This window comes from Epinephelus lanceolatus, chromosome 5 (genome assembly GCF_041903045.1).
Source record: "Epinephelus lanceolatus isolate andai-2023 chromosome 5, ASM4190304v1, whole genome shotgun sequence".
In the NCBI taxonomy this organism is placed as follows: Eukaryota; Metazoa; Chordata; class Actinopteri; order Perciformes; family Serranidae; genus Epinephelus; species Epinephelus lanceolatus.
In genome coordinates this window covers 41,665,948-41,686,596 of record NC_135738.1, presented here as the reverse complement: position 1 = coordinate 41,686,596, position 20,649 = coordinate 41,665,948, and the positions used below count along the sequence as shown (strand labels likewise).

The window sequence follows — 20,649 nt, the reverse complement described above, 5'->3', positions numbered from 1 at the left end:
GAGCTAACTGGAGTAGTTAAATGTCGTTTCTGACAATGGGAGGCTTTTAACAGATGACGTCCTGATGTTAGCTTTGCTGCTGTTAGCTGTCCCTGTCAGCTGCAGCCACTGATGCTTTCTAGAAACGGGCCTTTAGATGAAAAAGTTGACTCAGTCATGGGACGCTCTACCTAGGAAGCGTAGTGTAGTGTGTGTCCTCACTGCATCTTCTCAACCAATCCGAGTGAGGTTTTTCTTCTTCATCTTCCTATTTGTTGTTTACTGGCGGACCACAAACCAACCAACTGCAATAAAAGAAGACGAAGAAGAAGATTTACAAAGCTGAGTAGCATTAGCAGTTAATGTTAGCATGGGTGTGTTTGTTAGTCTAATTTGATGGAAAATTTGAAGGACAGTGTGACAACATGTTACTGGTATAAAAAGAGTGGCTAATGTCACAGAGCCCACACAAGTTCATGAACCCAAAGTGTAGGTGATGCTTCTTGTTCTTATTCTTGTTGTTGATAATAATAATGCATTTGAAGTGTGTGCGTGCGTGTTTGTGTGTGTCTGTGAGGGAGATAATTCAAAATTGATAAGCTTTAAATGAAATATTAAACCGATACTTTTTATGAGAACAACGTGTATTAGTTGTTTGCTTTTTTCTTTGTTCAGACAAACATAACACTAAAGTTAGTTACACACAAAAGTGAGATAACAGAATGGTGGCTGGTAGAATTTAAAATCCACCCGTCACTTTGGCTAGTGGAGGAAAAAAATAATTTCCAGCACTAGAGGAGACACAGAATTCATGTTATCTGTCCAGTACTGCTACATCTTGTCTTCTCAGTGAAGGTCAAAGTGCGAGAAGGATGTCATCCAGCTGTCAAAATATTCAGGACCACCTCTTAGATATTCAGGGTCATACAACAGCACAAGTCAGCCATGTGAGTTAGAAATCACTAATAACAAGCAACAATATGTTTTTGAAAACACCTAACCACATAATGTGTATGCTGCAATAACTGACTGAAATAAATTGATGTCAGCAGGTGATTACCAACATTTACATCTTATTTACATCACCAAGTAAATAAGGTTTTATTTTCTTAAATCCAAAATTAGTCAGTGCCTCTCAGGTGGAGGAGAACATTTGTTTAGTGTATTATCAAAAGTATTTCAAGTATTATAGAAACTATGGTTTGCAGCAGTTAACTGTAGTGGTCAAAGAGCAGGATTTTATCAATTTTGCCTGTGTAGTCAGAGTTGGTCTTGTGGTCTACCGGAGGTTAAATCAATGGAGATTATACTATTCATGCTGAGCTGTGCTTGTGACATAATGAGCTTGTTTGTGATGTGTGTGGGAGTTAGAGGTTGAAAGTGCATGTACTTACTTTATGTTTGTATATATTGACAATATCGTGTGTGTGTGTGTGTGTGTGTGTGTGTGCGTGTGTGTGTGTGTGCGTGCATGTGTGCGTGCGTGCGTGCTTGCGTGCGTGCGTGTGTGTGGGCGGGTCGATACTAGAGGGCCAGGACAGGGGCAGAGGGCTTTTTCTCTGAAAGTACACTGTACCTCTCTGTATTTTCTTTGAGCCCGGTCAGGATGAGAACAACACTGTTCATTGTTCATCTCCTTCCTGCGCTGACAGCAATAGCAGAGGCAACACCAGGTAAGAAAACACTTCATTTTACCTCAAACTACGACACCACATTCTGATGCATTGTCCACTGTGGATGACAAATGCATTGGTTCATTGTATAATTTCTGTAAATCCTTAGCAGCCCCAGGAATGTTAAGAACAATATAACAAAAACAAATTACACAAATGAAGAATAACCATACTGACATTTAGCTAGTGTGACCACTGTGATTTATTTTTCTCAGAGATTTTAAAAAAGGCTTTCTTAAAACAATACCTGGATTAAAGACATTTCCAAACTCACCAAGTAATCCCTGGATTGAAATTGCATTTTTGTTGTTTTTTGATGTTGTTTTACCATCACTTACATGCATGTCTCCATGCTAAATACACTTTTAAAATCAGTGGTAGAGGAAGTATTCAAATCCTTTAGTTCAGTACAAGTTGTACGGGTCATTGTGCTTACACTGATGTGCTGCATTCAGACTTTCCTCTGCTATGTTAGAAGGTGCAGGTAATAGACTATGATGAATAATGACTGTCTTAGTTTAGGTGGAGTGCAAGTGAGGCAGATGGGTACGCGTATTGAGTACTTTCATCCCCCACGGCATCCGCATACAGCTCTGGACTTGTAGCTACTAGTCGCGCAGATCAATAGCATAAAAATATTGAAGATGCAACTGGTGCAGCACACTGGGGCCCAGAGGCTGTCAGGGGCCTATGTAAGAAGGTGATTTTTTGCTGCTTGGAGAGGTCAGGCTGTGAGGGTTTGAGTCCAGCATAGGCTGTTAGATTAATATTGATTAATTTGATGCTTCTGATGCTGTCTGTGATGCTGATCAAAGGATGGGAAGAACACCCTTCAGTTGAATAATAAGGAAGCCTGTTTTGACACATGCCATTTAACGGCAGTGGATTCTGGCCTTAATTCGGCAGGAGAAGAGCAGGCGGAGATCACGGACTGTTGCTGTAGCAACTTGAATTCAAGCAGTGCAAACCCCGGGGGAGCCTACCCCAACTCTCCGTCAGATCAGCAGTCCTTCTGTTACTGCTCTCACGCAGGTTGGACTCAGTGGTGTGAGTATGTGTGCGACCCACCCCTGGAAGATGATGATCCCTCCCTTTTCGTCTGGGTATCTTAATAAGTTTAACCTTCTAGTACTTCTGGTGCTGACAAGCAAGGGTAGCGACCAGTCAACTATGGCGCACATCTGTAAAATAGTCCTATCTTTTACCTTTATTTGTTCAACTTTTTGGCGATTGTTCTTAGCTGTCTATTTCTGTGTAAATACATTGAGAGCATTGACAAAAACAGAGTCGAATTCCTTGTTGGTGTACACATACTTGGCCAATCAAGCACATTCGGATTCTGATGAACATTTGGAATGATATCTGGAAATACAAGATACAAATAAAACAATAGGGCCTATTACAGCAATAAGGTTCTGGCCTCACCACATCAGCTTACTGTACAATGGGTAGAGTAGTGAATAAGTGTACCATTAGCTGAGTTGCGGTGCTTGCTATAGGGAATGAAAATCGTGGAGCATTCTTGGGGGGCTCAGCCATTTCTGTAGGACAGTGTACATTTGCTGTCACAGGTCCAGTCATCTTCATCTGCCAAAACATTGACTAATCATGCTAACTTAATCCCCCAGTAAATAGCAAGATGAAACATGTAATGCTATCTTACCTTTGTGTCTGACTCATGAATGTATTAAAGCCGTGACACTCCAAGTCGACAGTCAGCCGCTGATCAAAGACAAGGCTGCTGGTGAGCATCGGCCACGCTCGTTGGTGCTAGTTGAATTGGCATTGGTGAAAGTGGAGCCCTCTCTCTTTTTGAATGACAATTACAAATGACTGCCATCTGCAGGTATGGAGGGGTATAGTATGTCCTCTCATGCAAGTGACGAACGTACATACATACTTGTAGGCTGTCTGTTTGGTGTGATAATGTGTGACTTTTGGGCCATGACACAGTGACTTGCTTGCTTCCACTTTTTCCCAGTGGCCCCTTGCAGCCCAAAAACAGTTTTCCCATAGACCACCATTGTAAAAGAGACATTGCATTTTTTAACTTTTTGGTTTTAATCCTTTAAAAAGCCCAGAAAGTCATTTAAAAAAAAAAAGAAAAAAAAAAGTATTTTAGAATGACATCACCATTGTGTAGGAGCACCCCACATGCATTTGTGTTCTGTCTCAGGAATGAGGATGCTAGTTTAACACTTCACAAATGTGCAACAATAAAAGAGAAAACTGAATAAATGACACAAAGGCGGGGCTTCTTTAATTTTAATTTCATCAGCCAGATTTTTTGCCATAGACTCACATTGAATGTATGTGAAAGATATGTCTAAATCATTGGATACATTTTTTTTATGTCAGAAACCCAGTGAAATGACTCCTTTTCACTATACACTATATGTCCAACATTATTTAAAAAATCTAGATTAGTCGCATTATTAAGTAATTTCATTATCATCATCATTTTTAAAACCTTGCACAAAGACTGGTATGGTCCTTTAACACAAAAAAACACATACTTGTATCTTCAGCAGGGAGCACTGACCCTGTGGTGTCTCTGAAAAATGGCCGAATCAGAGGAGAATACGTTACAGTGAAAGGCACAGAGAGGAGAGTGAAGCAATACCTGGGAATCCCTTTTGCCCAGCCCCCGGTAGGGCCCCTCCGCTGGGCTGCTCCCCAGGATGCACAGCCATGGGAGGGGGAGAGAGACGGCACACAACAGCCTCCCATGTAAGACCGGGTGACTACTGAATCCCCAAAGGGCAAAGAACATGACAAGATTTGAACAACAGTTTTTTCCTCTCTGGATGACACACACTTTATCTTCTCCCTCTTTCTATTTCAGGTGTATCCAGGACCCAGAAATAGTTGTGAATGTTTCTAAAACCATGTCAATGCAATACACCCCGCCAGAGCTTTCAGAGGACTGTCTGTATCTGAACGTATACACTTCAGCTGAGGCAACAAAAGGGGACAAACTGCCGGTGGGTTAAACAGACAGTGGGCATATACATGGGTGGACAAAACAACAGAATCTCGTCACTGTGTAAATGCAATCCAGTGAAACAGCCCTGCATTAAACACTAACTCTGTGAAAGGAGGGAGTAACTTAATGATATTGTTGGACCGAATTCTAATGAAAGGTCTTCATGTTATATTGTTGACCCTGTCTTTTATGCTGAGTATAGAGCTGTTGTTGGCTGTTCATTAACTTTGTTCAAACAAAGCTTCAGTGTATGTTTGATTTTACCATTCAAGAGTCTTCATAACAACACACAGTTGGTAGATAGTGTTGGTTTGGCTATTTCTGCTCAGTTAGCTTGTTAGCTTTGATGCTGCTTGTGTTTATTGGTCAGGTTAACATATATCACATACATGGACTGTTCACCTACCGAGACTGATGATTCTGCTTTACTCCAATATATGATTTTAGCACATACCAGCTATCAGCCTATCAAATTTAATTTAGGCTTTAGCAGACATGTGAATGATTTCAGCATCCAAGTGGCATTTAAATAACACGTTTAACTCATTACTCTAACTGACTTAATCCACTTTCAGTAATTTCTTTTTTTTTTTACATTTCAATGTGATATCTCCAACTTAGATTTTAAATGTTTTTCATCTTTTTTCTTTAACTGAAATCTCAGTTGCTATTAATTCCTACACCAACTGCAATTCTGACAGTTTTCTGTGCACCGATAACAAATGACACCACATTTACTTGTAGTTTGGCTGGTTACAGTGTTTTATGGCTGGGGTAGGCAGAAATCAGGGAATGGCAAAAAAAAAAAGATTTTGCACCCTCCTCCTATAGCTACCTCTCTCCTCTCTGTCCTAAGCCCCTAACACCAGATGACCCTGTGGATGCTTTTCATACAGTAACCCATTGTTTCCCATACATTGATTTATTTAATCTTATTTCAGTGTAGAGCTGTACTCAGCCCCTGTTTGCCCCGTTCTCTATATCTGTGTTTATAAGACCACAGATGAGACAAGAATTAGCTAGCTGCCCCATGACAGGCCTACCTCCAGTTTGCTCTCCAGCACTGTTGACTGCTTTGCTTTGAGCAGCAGCTCTGGAGACCGACCTTTGGTTTGTAGCTGCAGCAGCTTGAATATGGCTGGTGTAAATCCGAGTGCTGAGTGTCACAGTGGGCTGGTGGCCAGTGGCAGCTCCAGGTCTAACTTATGTAACAGCAGCAGAGATTTGCACTGGCTGGACTCAGGTTGCTGCGGCTGCTAACTGGGGGTCCATCTCCAGAACTGCTTCCTACACTTCTCCCGGAAGAGGTTGTCTGTAGTGGCAGGGAGTGAGACCAAGGAGACACTGTGATTCGAGGCTCTTGCTAACATTAGCTACATAAACGTGAACTTCAAGCTGCGGCTGTGATTTTTGCAGTAGGCTAAACTGTTAGCAACATTTACTCTCCAACTCTGAAACACTTTGCTAATATTGGCTCTTTTTTTATTATTATTATTATTGTCTGACTCTCTTAAAGACTCTTTTTAATAAGTCCATCTTCCTTTTTGGGGGGGGTGCTTTGCAGTGTAGGCAATTGGAATTGCAACTTTATCTGGAGGATTTTCACCCACTGAATCAGGATTCACCAGAGGGATGTGCAGATACTTCTGCATTTGTAGAACAGCTAGTAGTAACGGCGTCTCTCTGAAATTACCTGTTTAATGGCCAAAGTCTCCCGTCACAGATTTTCAAAAGCCAACAGGAGGTGCTGTAGTCCAGTTTTCTCTTGGTTCACTTGCATATGCTCAAAGTTTATTATGGGATCTTTGCCCACTGATTCCAAAATGAAACTGCCTACGCCAGCTAGACTCTAGATAGCACATTTTGTAAACAGAAAGAGTCGTCTCTCTTATTAATGGGCTTATAATCTTTTATTTCTTATGCATCACAATAGGTGATGCATAATGAGTGGTTGTAACTTATACTTTCTGTGTGGAGAGGTCAACTGTGACCAGCAGGCTCCTGTGTTATGTGGCAGGTGATGGTATGGATCCATGGAGGAGGTCTGTCGATGGGTGCAGCTTCTCAGTATGATGGCTCTCCATTAGCTGCTTATGAAAACATAGTAATGGTTATTATTCAGTATCGCCTCGGCATTCTGGGATTCCTGAGGTATGTTGCTCATCCCATTTCTGTCTGGTTTCAAATATAAAAATAAACTAAAAAATACCCATAGTATCACAGTAACTGTTTTAAATGATTTTCTGAGATTCCAAAGCAAGTGTCTTGACTTTTCATGTTCCAAAGCACTGGAGACGAGCATGCTCGGGGCAACTGGGGTTTCTTCGATCAGCTCGCAGCCCTGAGATGGGTGCACGAAAATATCGAGGCATTCGGCGGTGATCCACAAGCTGTCACAGTGGCTGGAGAGTCTGCAGGAGGCATCAGTGCTTCCATACTGGTAACAAAAACTCATCATCATATCAAAGAAGCATGTTAGTTACATGCATTTACACATTTTTAACATGCTTACCCAAATGTGAGCGCCTCAGCACTAATGTATAACTTCATCTTGAATTTATTATTTATTACGTTCATTTGTCAAGTCACTGCATATGTATTATTTCTCATGAACAGACTCTGTCACCACAAGCAGAAGGACTGTTTCAGAGGGCAATTTTTCAAAGTGGAGTAGCAACACTTGGGACCTACACTACAAGCCATCCTTTGGCTTTTGCCAAGGTACTGTGATATGTAAACTGAGTAGGTTAGCATTAATTCAGAAAAGTATTTATCAGACACAGTCTCATTGTGTTGAACAAGTGTTTAGTTCTGACTACTTAAAGGTCAAGTGTGTATAATAAGTATGTTTACTTTAGTGTATAATCATCTGAAAATAAGAATCGTGTGTTCCTCAGAGTGAGCCGTTTATACCTGTCTATGGAGATCACTATGTTGCATGTTGTCATGTTCCTACAGTAGCCCAGAACACACAGCCAGAAACACTGGCTCTAGATAGGGCCATTCACATTTTCATGTTTTCACATTATTTGTGTTTTTGCACTACCATAGGTAGCAGTCCCTCCATGACGAGAGCCTCTGAGAAACACTGAATTTTGTTGATGTGAAACTGCTTTATTCAGTGTTTTGCTGGTTTAAATGACTGGGTCCATTTGTTTTGTAGAGGAAGTGACCTCTGTGAATAATTCAGCTTTCAGTAAAAACCTCCTGAACATTTGGATTCAGATTTCAGATTTCAGATTTCAGATTTATTCGCACACCACACAGAATCAACATGTGTCAACAGTTACACAAGTACAAGACACAATTGTGTGGAGTGCCAGGTCTCCCATGAAGCTATTTAAAGCTTATGGCGGGAGCCTGATCAGGAAGATGAGTCAAGATGTATAGCAGTGACATGGTACAAGACATGTTACAAACACAAAACATATTGCAGACACAAAACATAAAACACACAGGACAAATCAACATACATTCATTCCAAGATCAGTGAAGGATACTATACATATGAATTAAGCATTTTTTGTTTCAGTTTCTTCTTAAAAACAGAGATGGATTTAGATGTTTTCAGACTCTCATTGAGCCCATTCCAGATCTGCGGCCCCCTGGTTGTTATGCTTAAACTGGTGCATTTCAGTCGTCTTTTTTTTACCATGTATAAGATGTGTATTTCGGGTTTTATAAACATGCGTAGGGCGGCTGACTGGGATGAGCTTGTAGAGTCCTGGATTCAAGTTATGGACAACTTGGTACATTGTAGAAGCATTTTGATGAACATTGAATTCAGCAAGCCTCAGGAAATTATAGTTGTGGAAAAGGGAACGTGTGGGAGTGTTATAACTGTTGTGACTATATGTCTATATTAATTAAACGAGGTACACAGTTGTTTGGGAGCCATCGGTCATGCCGTCAGGTTTTATTTACCTTCCGCTCTGCACGCACATACAGTCAAGCTACTTCCTTATCTGCTTCCTGTCCAGGTGCATTTCAAAGTAAAGGTCCTGCTGTAGCAGTAGTGTTAAACATTACATCTCCCTTCAACAAAAAAAAAAAAAAATAGCAGGGTATTGACCGGATATGTAAGACAGTAAACTAAACAATCTCAAGTCATAATGCAAATATAATAAGCAAAAGGGCACATAACTGAACAATCTTATGTCATAGTGCAAAACAAAAACACTGTATAATCCAGTCATTAGTGCATATGTTAGTACTTTTCTGCATTCTGAGTTACTGTGCACACAGAGGTAATAAAGAACTTTCTTCTCTGTCTGTTGTCTCTCTGAGAGTAAATGAACTACATGAACATCTCACAACAAGTGGGTATAACAGGTCAGAATCATAATAAGACATATAGCAGGTAAGTTACAATGTTTTTTTTTTTTTTTTTTTAGGGCAGTGTTCTTCGTACACCCTTTACAATCAGTTATCAGTTATAAGTCAAGGACTTGCCTTGGCTTAATGGCACGTCCATACCTTGTGCGGAGACAAGGCTTAGAGTGATCTGGTTCATGTCCTGAACCCTGGGAAGGTTGCTGTTCTCCTTGTCCAGAGATCAGATCATCCTCACTGATCTCAGGATGCTGTATGGCAGGTGTGTGCTGGTCCACTCGGGTGTCGAGAAGGTGCCGACGGTTGCGCCTGAAAGTCTGTCCATCACTGGTTTTAATGTGGTAGCTTCGTGGAGTCTCTGCAGGTTGGATGACAGTTGCTGGTTTCCACCTGCCATCATCCTGCTGGAAACGGATGGGCGCTCCAACGTGCAGTGTTGGTAGAGGCCTAGCAGACCTGTCATAATGCTGTTTCTGACGCTGCTGGCATATCTCTCTCCTTGCTTGCACTGTGTTCTGAGGGGTTACCTGAGGTCGTAGCTGCAGTGTAGTTGTGGGTAAGATGGAACGCAGCCTGCGGCTCATCAGAATTTGGGCAGGAGATTTGTGGCCGTCAACCGGCGTGTTCCTGTACTCTAGCAGACTGAGGTATGGGTCTTTCTTGTCCTCTCTGGCCTTTGTGAGGATCCGCTTTGCAGTTTGTACAGTCTTTTCGGCCAGGCCATTGCTCTTTGGATAATGTGGGCTTGAGGTGACATGTTGGAAACCCCATGACTCTGCAAACTGATGGAATTCATGTGAGCTGTAGCATGGCCCATTGTCACTGACAACTTTACGTGGTATGCCATGTCTAGCGAATACTGCTTTCATTTTGTGGATGACAGCAGCTGTGGTGATGTTGTGCAGGTGTTCAACTTCAAAGTACCTCTTGAGGTAGTCAGATATGATGATGTAGTTCTCTGAGTTCCATGTGAACAGGTCTGTTGCTACAGTCTGCCATGGGTTCTCTGGGATAGCCTGTGAGAGCATGGGTTCCTTTGTGTTGGTATTGCGATGTGTTTGGCATATATCACAGTTCATTACAGTTTTTTCGATCTCCTTGCTTATACCTGGCCAAAACAATATGTCCCTGGCCCTGTGTTTGCTCTTCTCCACCCCGAAATGTCCCATGTGTATACGCTGTAGCATGTTTGCTCTGAGTCTGTGCGGAATGATTATCTTCTCACCTTTCAGAAGAAGTCTGTCCGCCTCTGTGATCTCATCACGGTGGTTCCAGTATTCACTGATGTGTGGGTGACATTTCTTTCTTGTTTCCGGCCAGCCTGACCGAATGACTCGCTTGAGAGTGGACAGCTGCTCGTCCTGAGCCGTAACTGTCTTGATGTCATCGAGCCTGTCTGCACTCACTGGAGCTGCGCTGATGACAGTGTGTACCTGGGTCTCCATAGCCTCAGACAGTGAACTGTCCTCGTCATCCAGAGATTTTCTCGACAGCATGTCAGCCTCTGGGATCTCTTTTCCTGGTCTGTGTATGAGGGTTATGTTGTACTTCTGCAGTGCAAACATCATGCGCTGCAGGCGAGGTGGTGCGAGTGCTAGCGGCTTGCGAAGTATAGTCTCTAGTGGCTTGTGGTCAGATTCAACAGTTACATGTCGCCCGTAGAGGTATTCGTGGAATCTTTTACACCCGTATAGGACTGCATAAAGCTCCTTCTCGATTTGGGCGTAGTTTTTTTCTGTGTCGCTGAGTAGCTTTGATGCATATGCAACTAGCCTGCCTTCCTGCATGATAGTTGTACCCAGGCCATTTTTCGACGCATCCACTTGTAGTGTCACTTCCTTTTTGGGGTCAAAATAGGCTAACACTGGCCCTGGCTCGGCCGTGATAGTGTCTTTCATCAGCTGAAACGCTTTTCCATGTGTTGTGTCCCATTTAAACTCTGTGTCATGTCTCAGCAGGTGTCTAAGTGGTGCAGTCACCTCAGCCAGATTGGGAGCAAATCTGGCGAGGTAATTCCCCATGCCGAGGATCGTCTCCAGCTATGCCTCATTTTCTGGTGGTGACATGTCTCTGATTGCTTTTACCTTGAGGGGGTCTGGTTTCAGGCCATTGGCTGTGAGTGTATGTCCGAAGTAGCTCACATCAGACACACAGATGCGGCATTTGTCCGGATTCAGCCTCAACCCTCTCTCTCCAGTTCAGCTGAGCATGGCTCAGAGGTTGCGGTCATGCTCCTCTTTTGTCTTTCCGAACACAACAATGGCATCCACGATGCAGGCCACTCCCTCGAGGCCCTCGTACAGTCAGGTCCATAATTATTTGGACAATGATACAGTTGTCGTCATTTTGGCTCTGTACACCACTACAATGGGTTTTAAATGAAACAATGAATACCTGCTTAAAGTGCAGACTCTCAGCTTTCATTTAAGGCTTTTTTCAAAAATGTAGTATGAACCGTGTAGGAATTACAGCCATTTCTTCACACAGTCCCCCGACTTTAAGGGCTCATAAGTATTTGGACAAACTAACATAATCATCAATTAAACAGTCAGTTTTAATACTTGGTTGCAAATCCTTTACAGTCAATGACTGCCTGAAGTGTTGGACCCATAGACATCATCAGATGCTGGGTTTCTTCCCTGGTGATGCTCTGCCAGCCCTTTACTGCAGCCGTCTGCACTTCCTGCTTGTGTTTTGGGTGTTTTGCCCTCAGTTTTGGCTTCAGCAAGAGAAACGCATGCTCAGTTGGATTCAGGTCAGATGATATGACTTGGCCGTTGCAGAACATTCCACTTCTTTGCCTTAAAAATGTCTTTGGTTGCTTTTGCAATATGCTTCAGGTCATTGTCCAACTGCACTGTGAAGCATCATCCAATGAGTTTTGAAGCATTTAATTGAATCTGAGCAGATAATGGTGCCCCAAACACTTCAGCTTTCATCCTGAATAATGAAAGTGGTCAGTTATGTCAGCCAGAACCACTCCAGACTCCGGCTTGGTGTTGTGCATGTTGGTGACAATATTGTCAATGATAGACTTAGACAAATGTGTTACTCTTGTGTAGGTGTTTATCTTTGGAAAAATGAGAAGGAATGCAGTGTATTGATGAAATCATTTGTAGTTGCATCTTCCTTGGAAATATCTATATTAAAATCACCCATTAGAATACAGTTGTTATTTTTCTTGTTTATGGAATATAATGCTTCTTCCAGATTGTCTCTGAAAATATCCAGGTTTGAGTCAGGGGGTCGATAAATTATTCCAACTGTAAGTTTTTTACCATTATGAAGTTCTATATCAATGAATAAGGAATCAGAAGGGTCATCCAGATCAACAGTTGCACTAATGTTAGTTTGGAGTCTGGAGTTCACATAGAGACACACTCCTCCACCTAATTTCCCAATTCTATTCTTGTAAAAGAATTTGTAACCCTTTAGCTTCAAAATATCAAAATAGGACTTGTCGTTTAGCCAGGTTTCACTGCATCCAAGAATGTCAAATTTACATCCAGTAGTAGTCAGTAAAGTAACAAGATCATTATGATGTTTGGATAGGCTTCTAATGTTCAAGTGTATCAAGGAAAACTTGGTCTCAGTGTTTAAGGAGTTAAGTTGCTCTGGTTCTTATTGCCTACAATTAGTGTTTCCACCATCAAGCCAGCATTCTTGAGCATAATCACCATCCCCATTTTTCAAGTTAAAGAAACCCATATGGATAGATTTTCTAGTTTCATGTACTCTGGGAACAATACGCATTCATACAGACACACACTCACACACACACATCAATATCAGACAAATCAGACTCATACAAAGACAAACCAACAAAAAAACAAAAACAGACATAGCTTCCTGCTTTCTGTCCAATCATCCTCTGATTTCTGTGCCTGAGAAAATGCTTGAGCTTCCTCAGCTTTGGTGAACAAGTATTTCACGCCATCATGCGAGAAGATGAGAGCAGCAGGGAAGGCCAATGCGAAAACGGATGTTTTTGTTGATCAGAGAGATGCAGACTCCGTTGAAAGATCTTCTTTGCTGAACGACCCCTGTAGATAAATCAGAACGGATGGAGACTGCTACTCCGTTGTATATCACGGGCTGCTTTACCTTGTAGACGGCCAGAATCTTCATCTTGTCCGCGTAGTTATGCAGCTTGATTACGGCCACATGGGGCTTGTTGTCTCTTCTCGGAGTCCCTGGCGTCTTGTGGGCTCTGTCAATCTTCACGGTTCCGTGCTTTGTGTCAAGGTGCAAAACATTAGGCAGCCAAGTTTCGAAGAAGTCGATAGGTTGTCTTCCTTCAATCCCCTCTTTTAGTCCAAATATCTGGATGTTATTGCGGTGGCTGCGACTCTCAAGTTCATCGGTCTTTTGAACCAAAGTGGAGATTGTTTTTTCTGCCTGGTCGAGGCGAGCTTTAAACTTGGTTACATCGTCCTCGGTCGTGGAGATATGCTTTTCCGCTGCCTCAACACGTTCATCCACTACTCCAAAATGTTTGTCAAAGTTCTCCAACTTTGTGGTAACCGCGTTCAGTGTCTCACAGATTTGGGCAAGTTTTACCTCCAGCAGTGCACCCACTTGAGCTGCTATTTCGCTACATAAAGAAGCGTGTTCACTGGTCAGCAGAGTAGAAGAGGTAGCGGGGTTGGCGTCTCCTTCTTTGGCAGCCATGGTTGCTTGCCGGCGGAGTACGCTTCTTGTTGATCTTGGTTGAACGACGGTATTTGGAGTCTGTAAAGCTTTCCCCTTAGTCATATAGTCTGGTTAATCAGCATTTAGCGTGGCATTAAGGCCAAGATGCCCTGAAATATCACATAAATCACAGTTTGGTAGTGCGGGGGAGCCAGGTGCGTGCCCTCCTCTCAGTTGCACATGCGCACTGGCCTGGATCATTAGTTACCAGAGGAAAAAAAAAGTTCCACTAAAAACCTCCTGAACAATAAACACAGAAGGAAGCTGATAGAAGTTTCTGCTGGTTGAAATCTGTAATCCTCGCTGCTTGCTGCCTCTAAATCCCTCTAAATCTTACACACTGTTCCTTTAAAGCTGTATTAAAGGGTAACTTTGGATTTTGTCACCTGGACCCTATTTTCTCATGTTTTGTGTCTAAGTTACTAATCAGAGAAACAATTTTTGAAATCATGCCAATATCGCGTGAGCCTGCTGCAGCCAGCAGCTGAAAAACGGGCTGTACTGCAATTAATTGCAGCAATTATGCACCCTCAGTGTACGTCCACTGAAAGGGCTTGTTTTGGACGTACATTGACGATGCATAATTGCCCCAATGATCACATTGTGGCCTGTTTCACCGCTGCAGCCGCAGCCCTGTTGCTCAATACTGGATCAATTTCAAAAATTGTTGTCAGCATTATGGCAAAGATGTTAGTCAACAGTTGCCTATTTAAACATCCAGCAAACAGAACAGAACAACATTAGAATCCCATTGCAGTTGTGTTTGTGTCCACCTGAGGAATTTAACTTCAATTTTCACACTCCGTTTAGTTTTGTTCTCCACCAACTCCTGAGACAAATATTCCATCCTTTAGATGCTAAATGCTCTACTATTTTCACCAGTAGTCTCTAACTTTGTCGGTCTGATGTTTGATGCTGGCCAGGTAAAGTTAAAAAAATGTGTTATGTATCTGTAGCCTATATGTTAGGCAATTCATTGATCTTCAAATAGGCTGTTTGTCCTTCTTCTTAAAAAGACAAATATAGCCTACAGCTTTATTTTGAAAGAGTGCATTGATTGAAAGGAACAAAACATTTACGGGGAACAAGTTTAGGGGAGACTTGCGGGTACCCATAAACTCATTTTCATTGAGATATCTTGAGGTGAGAGCTCAAAAGACCTATGTGACAATGAATATGCCAGTTGTTTCCTTACCTTAATTCAGCCTTCTTTGGAGCATTATTTAGCCCACTAAATACCGCTACCTTCATGGTATTTTTTTAGCTTAAAAAATGAGTGCCTCTTAAAGACAGTAATATCAGCCTCCAAATATTTTCACGGGGGTCAGTGAGGAGGCCCCACCCAAGACTCTCCCTTGGAGAGCCACTGCCTTTGATCTACTGTTTAAACATTTTAATAGTGCAAAGTTAGCAAACTAATCGGAGCAGGGGTCCAACAGAAGAACTAGCAAGCAAATGCTAAATACAGTTATAGGAAAACTGCTTTGGAATTGGATTTTTACTGTAGGTCTTGTAGCACAGTTCTTATCACTGAAGAGAATGAAAATTGGCGTAAAAGTAGGTTTGAACTTATGAAAATATGTAGCAACTCATTTGACCGATACCGATATCGATATATCCACTTTTTTCCCCACCCAATTTTAGTCATCACCAAGTCTCTACTGTAGTGGAATTAACATCATATTATGCATGCATACTCTTATCCTGGTGGCCCACCAGCAGATGGAGACATGAAATACAATGCTTTTCAATGTATGTAATATTCATTCATTGTGCAAATTAAGAAAAAGCATGTTGGCCGATTCTGATAGTTCATTTTAAAGCCGATATTGGCTGATACTGCTGATATTATCGTGCATCCCTTGTTTGAACACTTGAATATGTCAGCAAAGTCAGTACTACTGCTGATCAACAAAACAAATGTCAAACAAGATATTGGACATCCTGGCTCTTTTGTGCAGTGGCTGAAAAGTTCAGTACATTTTCATTGCAACTTTCACATGCCTAAGAGAGGGCTGCCACCTTTTCTAGAGAGTTACTGTATCAGGATACATTTACTTATGTATTTATGATTTTTATTGATCTTTTCTCTATACCTAGATTGTTGCCAACCTTACTGGATGTGACCGCAGCAGCACAGAGGAACTGGTCCAATGTATGAGAGGAAAAAGTAAAGATGAGCTAGTTGATTCAACAAAAAAGGTAAGAGCAAGCAGATGGTAGAGATATATTTTGCTTTAATTTGATTTTGATGATTTTGTGTTTTATTCTATCTTGCATCACAATGATTTTTGTAGTCAATATAGTTTAAGTTACATTTCTGTGTGTTTCCAGATGGATGGACACTGGATTAACGTAAACCAAAACTATTTTAAATTGCGGATTACTGTAATCCAGATGACAAATCTAAATTTATTCAGTCTAATTATGTAGAGAAATCGGATATATACTGTGCAGGTATAGAGGATGAACAAGCTAATAGAAACCTCACCCAAAAGGGAAGTTTAACTTTGTCCAGGTTCACTGTAAAATGCAAGATCAGAGTTATAAGAGTCAAGACTAAGTTTAGCCACAAGATGGCAGCCTTTGAACACTCTTAGCTGGTAATCACCCATTGAAAGACTGGTTTACCTTCATCCACTTGGCCAAAGTTGCATTGAAGTTCAGTAACAGTCAATTCTGCCCTGTGATTAGATGAAAATTTACCTGGGAGCCGTGGTGGATGGTGTGTTTCTGACTGACACAGCAGAGGAGCTTCTCAAGAGGAAAAAAGTGCTGAAGGTTCCAGTGATGATGGGAATAACCAACCATGAGTTTGGATGGATCCTGCCTCAGGTCACACAGTTCTCTATGCGTTTACTCAGTCATAATGTACTTCAATCTTCAGATCACTCTCTTCTGAAAGGAACTGTGGTTGTTTTCTTTATCTCATCTTGAACTCATTTTGAAGCATTGTCTCATGACGATCACAGAGCTTTGCCCCCCCTGGCTGGGAGAAGGGTATGAGTAGAGAGTCTGTGCTGGCAGTGGTCAACATGTTCAATCCTCCTGGGGTGAGCTCCATCATAGCTACTGATGCTTGTTGATTATAATTATAATTATAATTATAATGTTAATGAAAATTATATTGATTGATTTATTATAGTAATTTATTTAATTTTACAGTTTATATTTTTTTTGTGTGTGACTATGATTGATTATTCAACTCTTCTTTTACCCCTTAAAAATCTGACTAAAACTAGTGACTCAAAACAAAATGGTAGCGTCAATATTGACGGTTTAATTACATGTTTAAGATTTTATTTATCCCTCATGAGGTAACTTCAGGCAAGTGAGTTTGCAAAAAAAAATGAACGCATAAACAAGTCATTCACACACAAATAAACATACAAAGAAATACAACATATGATAATTTAAGGAAAAGGGTGAACAATGCAATGATCAATGGCCACAACCTATTTACTGCTGAGTATCAGAGTCCAGTGATGCAAAGAAACATTACTTGAAAAAAGCGCAGAAAAGCTCAATTTTTCTTTTGTTTTTAGGGAGTAAAACCTTCAATGTGTTTTTCATGCAAGCGATTTAAAACACATTCCTGATGACATTAGTTTAAAGGAGCTGTATCGGACATTCAGAACATTACTATAGCAGTAAAACACGATTTGCTATGTAAAGATATAGTGGAGTAATGGCGTCCCTTGCCAGAGAATGAAGTCACACTCATTGTTGTAATCCAAGTTTCTCTGTTCTTTGTTGTGGTAGCCAGTCCAGCCATGTGTGTGTGTGTTGTTACTTGCTACTTCTTCACATGAGGAATAAACTCAACTGAGCATGTTCAGAGTGAATCAGGTGATTGGCAGCTTGTTCCTGATTTGAGAAATTAAAAGTGTTACAACTATCCTGTGTTACAACCATCCCCGGTCTCCCCTATCTCAGAGGGAAAGCTGATGGTCCAACCTTCCTCCCTGTTCCAGGCCTCCTTTGCCAACAACCTTATCGCTGATGAATACTTGAAAGATGCTAAAACACCAGAGGAAATCAGAGATGCATTCACTGAAATCATGGGGGACCTGCTGATGACGCTGTCTGTTGTCAAGGTGGCTGGATACCATTCAGGTCAGAGGACACAAGGCACTGAAGGCACTGAAGCATCCTGACAGCTCTGTAAATAAATGGAAACAAATGTGAATTGGTTGTGTCACACACAGTGGACTAACTGACCAGTGTAGGAGGACGTTCTGTTCATGTTGGTGCAATTTGCTGGTATAGATTGTAGATTACTTGATGCTCTTGAAGTTTCATTTCACCCTGATAATAGGACAGTTCATGCCTCATCCTTGCTCTTGATCTTTTACCTACATCTCAGCCAAAGCATACATCTCTTGTCTTCTATCTCTTGGCTTTTTTTTAGATGCAGGTGTTCCAGTTTATATGTATGAGTTTGTGTACCGTGCTGAGATACACAAACACACCAGACCCAGCTTTGTGAAGGCAGATCATGCAGACGATGTCGGCTTCATGTTTGGTGGATGTTTCTGGAATGCAGATATAAAAATCATCGGTAGGTTATATGTAATATGGTATCCATGATATACTGTATAGATAAGATGGGCCCTTCTGCTCCTGTCTTTACTTATTGCAAACTTTAGAGGGCTAAGTACTTCTCCACTTCATGCCCAACTTGTTGTTGGAATAAATGAAGGAATGAATGGGACCACTACAACACAAAAGTACTGAAGTGACTGATTAAATTCCTTCTGTTCAATCTTCAGGCAACATTTCCAGGGAGGATGAAAGTCTTTGTAGGACCATGATGTCTTACTGGGGCGCTTTTGCCCGTACTGGGTGAGTAAGCACTGAGAACAAAAATATAATTAAAGCAGACAGTTTTCATTAACTTCCAGTATACTGACACTTCAGTTACTTTCAGCTGTATGGAGCTTTTTTAGTATTCTCCAGCTCAGGGGTTCTCAACCTTTTGTAAGTTAACACATAAACTGGGCTGTAGATATGTGTTATGCTAATGTCAGTTGCTGACATTGTGAGTACTCTCTGTTGTGCCTTAAGCAGCTCGTCCTTTTTCCTTAGAAAATATTCTTTTGACTTCCCAACATATCCCCAGTGCTTTGAGTATAACAATATATCTTTGGAGCTTTGATGATTTTAACGCCTCATTTTACAGAATTTCGCCACTTCAGCACACTGTGCTTTCAGTTCTGCATCACTGCCTGCTATTATGAATCAAACTTAATGTATTCATGGTCATATTTCCTCATCACATGCCATGGAGTTTTTACTAGTGCTGAGTTGTCTCCTCCATCACTTTTTTGTTTCAAAAACAAATCCAACGATCCATTTGTGTCACTGCATCATCTAACAACCAATGGCAAAACCATGAATGCATAGAGAGAACTGGATACAGCATTGAAAGTTGCTTAGTGGCGCATGAAGCCAAAGAAGTTCAACTTCATGGGTATAACATCACAGATTTTTCACATTGTGGGGACCATAGATCAGACGCACTAGAGACTTCCCTCAGCGGAGTTTCTTGCTTTCGGTTTATCCTTTAGCTAACTTGAATGGGGGTAGAAATGATTTAATCGTGTAGCTCTTCTAGACTTTAGAAATATTACTGAAAAAAAAAGCCAATTAATGCAGTTTTAAATACAGTCTTATTAAATGATAAGCAGAGTGGCAGACTGGCTCAAGAAGCTGCTTCATTGAAAACTGATACTTAATTGAAGAGTAACCTGTTGCAATGTCATGCTTTGGAAACTTTTTACTGTGAAACAGTAGAATGGCATTATTCAGCAGAATGAGCATATATTTATAGATACAATATATTTGAACTGAGCTGTTGCAACAGCAAATCTTCACTCAAGATTCAAATAAAAGATGATACAATTCAAGAATAAATACAGTAGCTGAACCAGAAATATAGGCTATGCTTTATATTATGTGTATAAGGTATGAAGCATGCAGAGAAAGAGAAATTAACATATCTATGACCTTACGGAGTACTGAGTGATAAAAGAAAAGTAAAGTACACAAAATGTGCAAAATCATATTACCAGGCAATAAGGCAGACATTCATTCTAAAGCCTGACATTAGGAAATCAGTAGCAAGCATATATAAAGATGTTTTTTTCTGCATAGATTTTCCTAATGTCTGTAGCTGGCATGTTTAAATATCTCCTCAGCTCTCCCAATGGTCCTGGGCTCATCAGTTGGCCTCAGTATGACAGGCAGAAACAGGAATACATGGAGCTGGGCCTGACGCAGACAGTGAGACAAAAACTGAAGGAGGACAGAGTCCATTTTGCCACTGTCACCCTCCCTCAGAAGCTGGAACAGTTAGCAGCTGCAGCCAAACTTGGAAACTGATCTCTGCAAGCTGTCATGTTGTTTGTGTTGGTCCCAAGTTTGAGAGTTTATGTCTCCACACCAAAACTAACTGGTATAATTACTTCCTGGAACCCTTTATATCTGTGTTAGAATGCATTTACTGGGCGTCTTATCCAAGTCTTTTGATTCCATGCAAGTGTCTTTTTTGACATGTTTATTGTGAAATAGCTGTAATTAAAGGTGTCACTGCAAAGAATGAAAATTTGTCTCTGGTTTAAACATCCTGATCGCATGGTTGTCAGAGGCAGTTTGAAATGATTGTTTAGAGCTCACAGTAATTATGAAATAATTGGGAGTGACATGTCCCATAAATTTAGAAATTAAAGTGATTTCCCATAAATAAACATTGTATAAAGTTTAGGCACCATGGAAATTTTCAGATGATGTGCAAACTGTGTAAAAATTCACCATGAAGAAATCATCATGTGCTAAGGAATACTGTTATTGTGAACATTCTGTTTGTACATCTGGGCTTGTCCCACATCTAGTTAGCATAGACCACTGTCAAGCACATTTCTGACCATTGGGTTTTTTTAACAATCATCCTGTAACAGAGTAACATTGAGTAACGTGCCGAGACTA

At 41.1% G+C, this 20,649-nt stretch overlaps 1 protein-coding gene across 1 annotated transcript; it reads left to right on the top strand.

Annotated features, from left to right (window-relative positions):
• Positions 1–1,495: 1,495 nt before the first annotated feature.
• ces3 (carboxylesterase 3) lies at positions 1,496–20,269 on the top strand. The gene is made up of 13 exons (XM_033635344.2): positions 1,496–1,652; positions 4,181–4,382; positions 4,498–4,636; positions 6,656–6,789; positions 6,925–7,078; positions 7,255–7,359; positions 15,763–15,864; positions 16,357–16,497; positions 16,635–16,715; positions 17,637–17,778; positions 18,074–18,223; positions 18,435–18,507; positions 19,863–20,269. The coding sequence occupies exons 1-13, from the start codon at positions 1,586–1,588 to the stop codon at positions 20,044–20,046; spliced, it is 1,674 nt and encodes a 557-aa protein (XP_033491235.1). The 5' UTR covers positions 1,496–1,585; the 3' UTR covers positions 20,047–20,269.
• Positions 20,270–20,649: the final 380 nt, after the last annotated feature.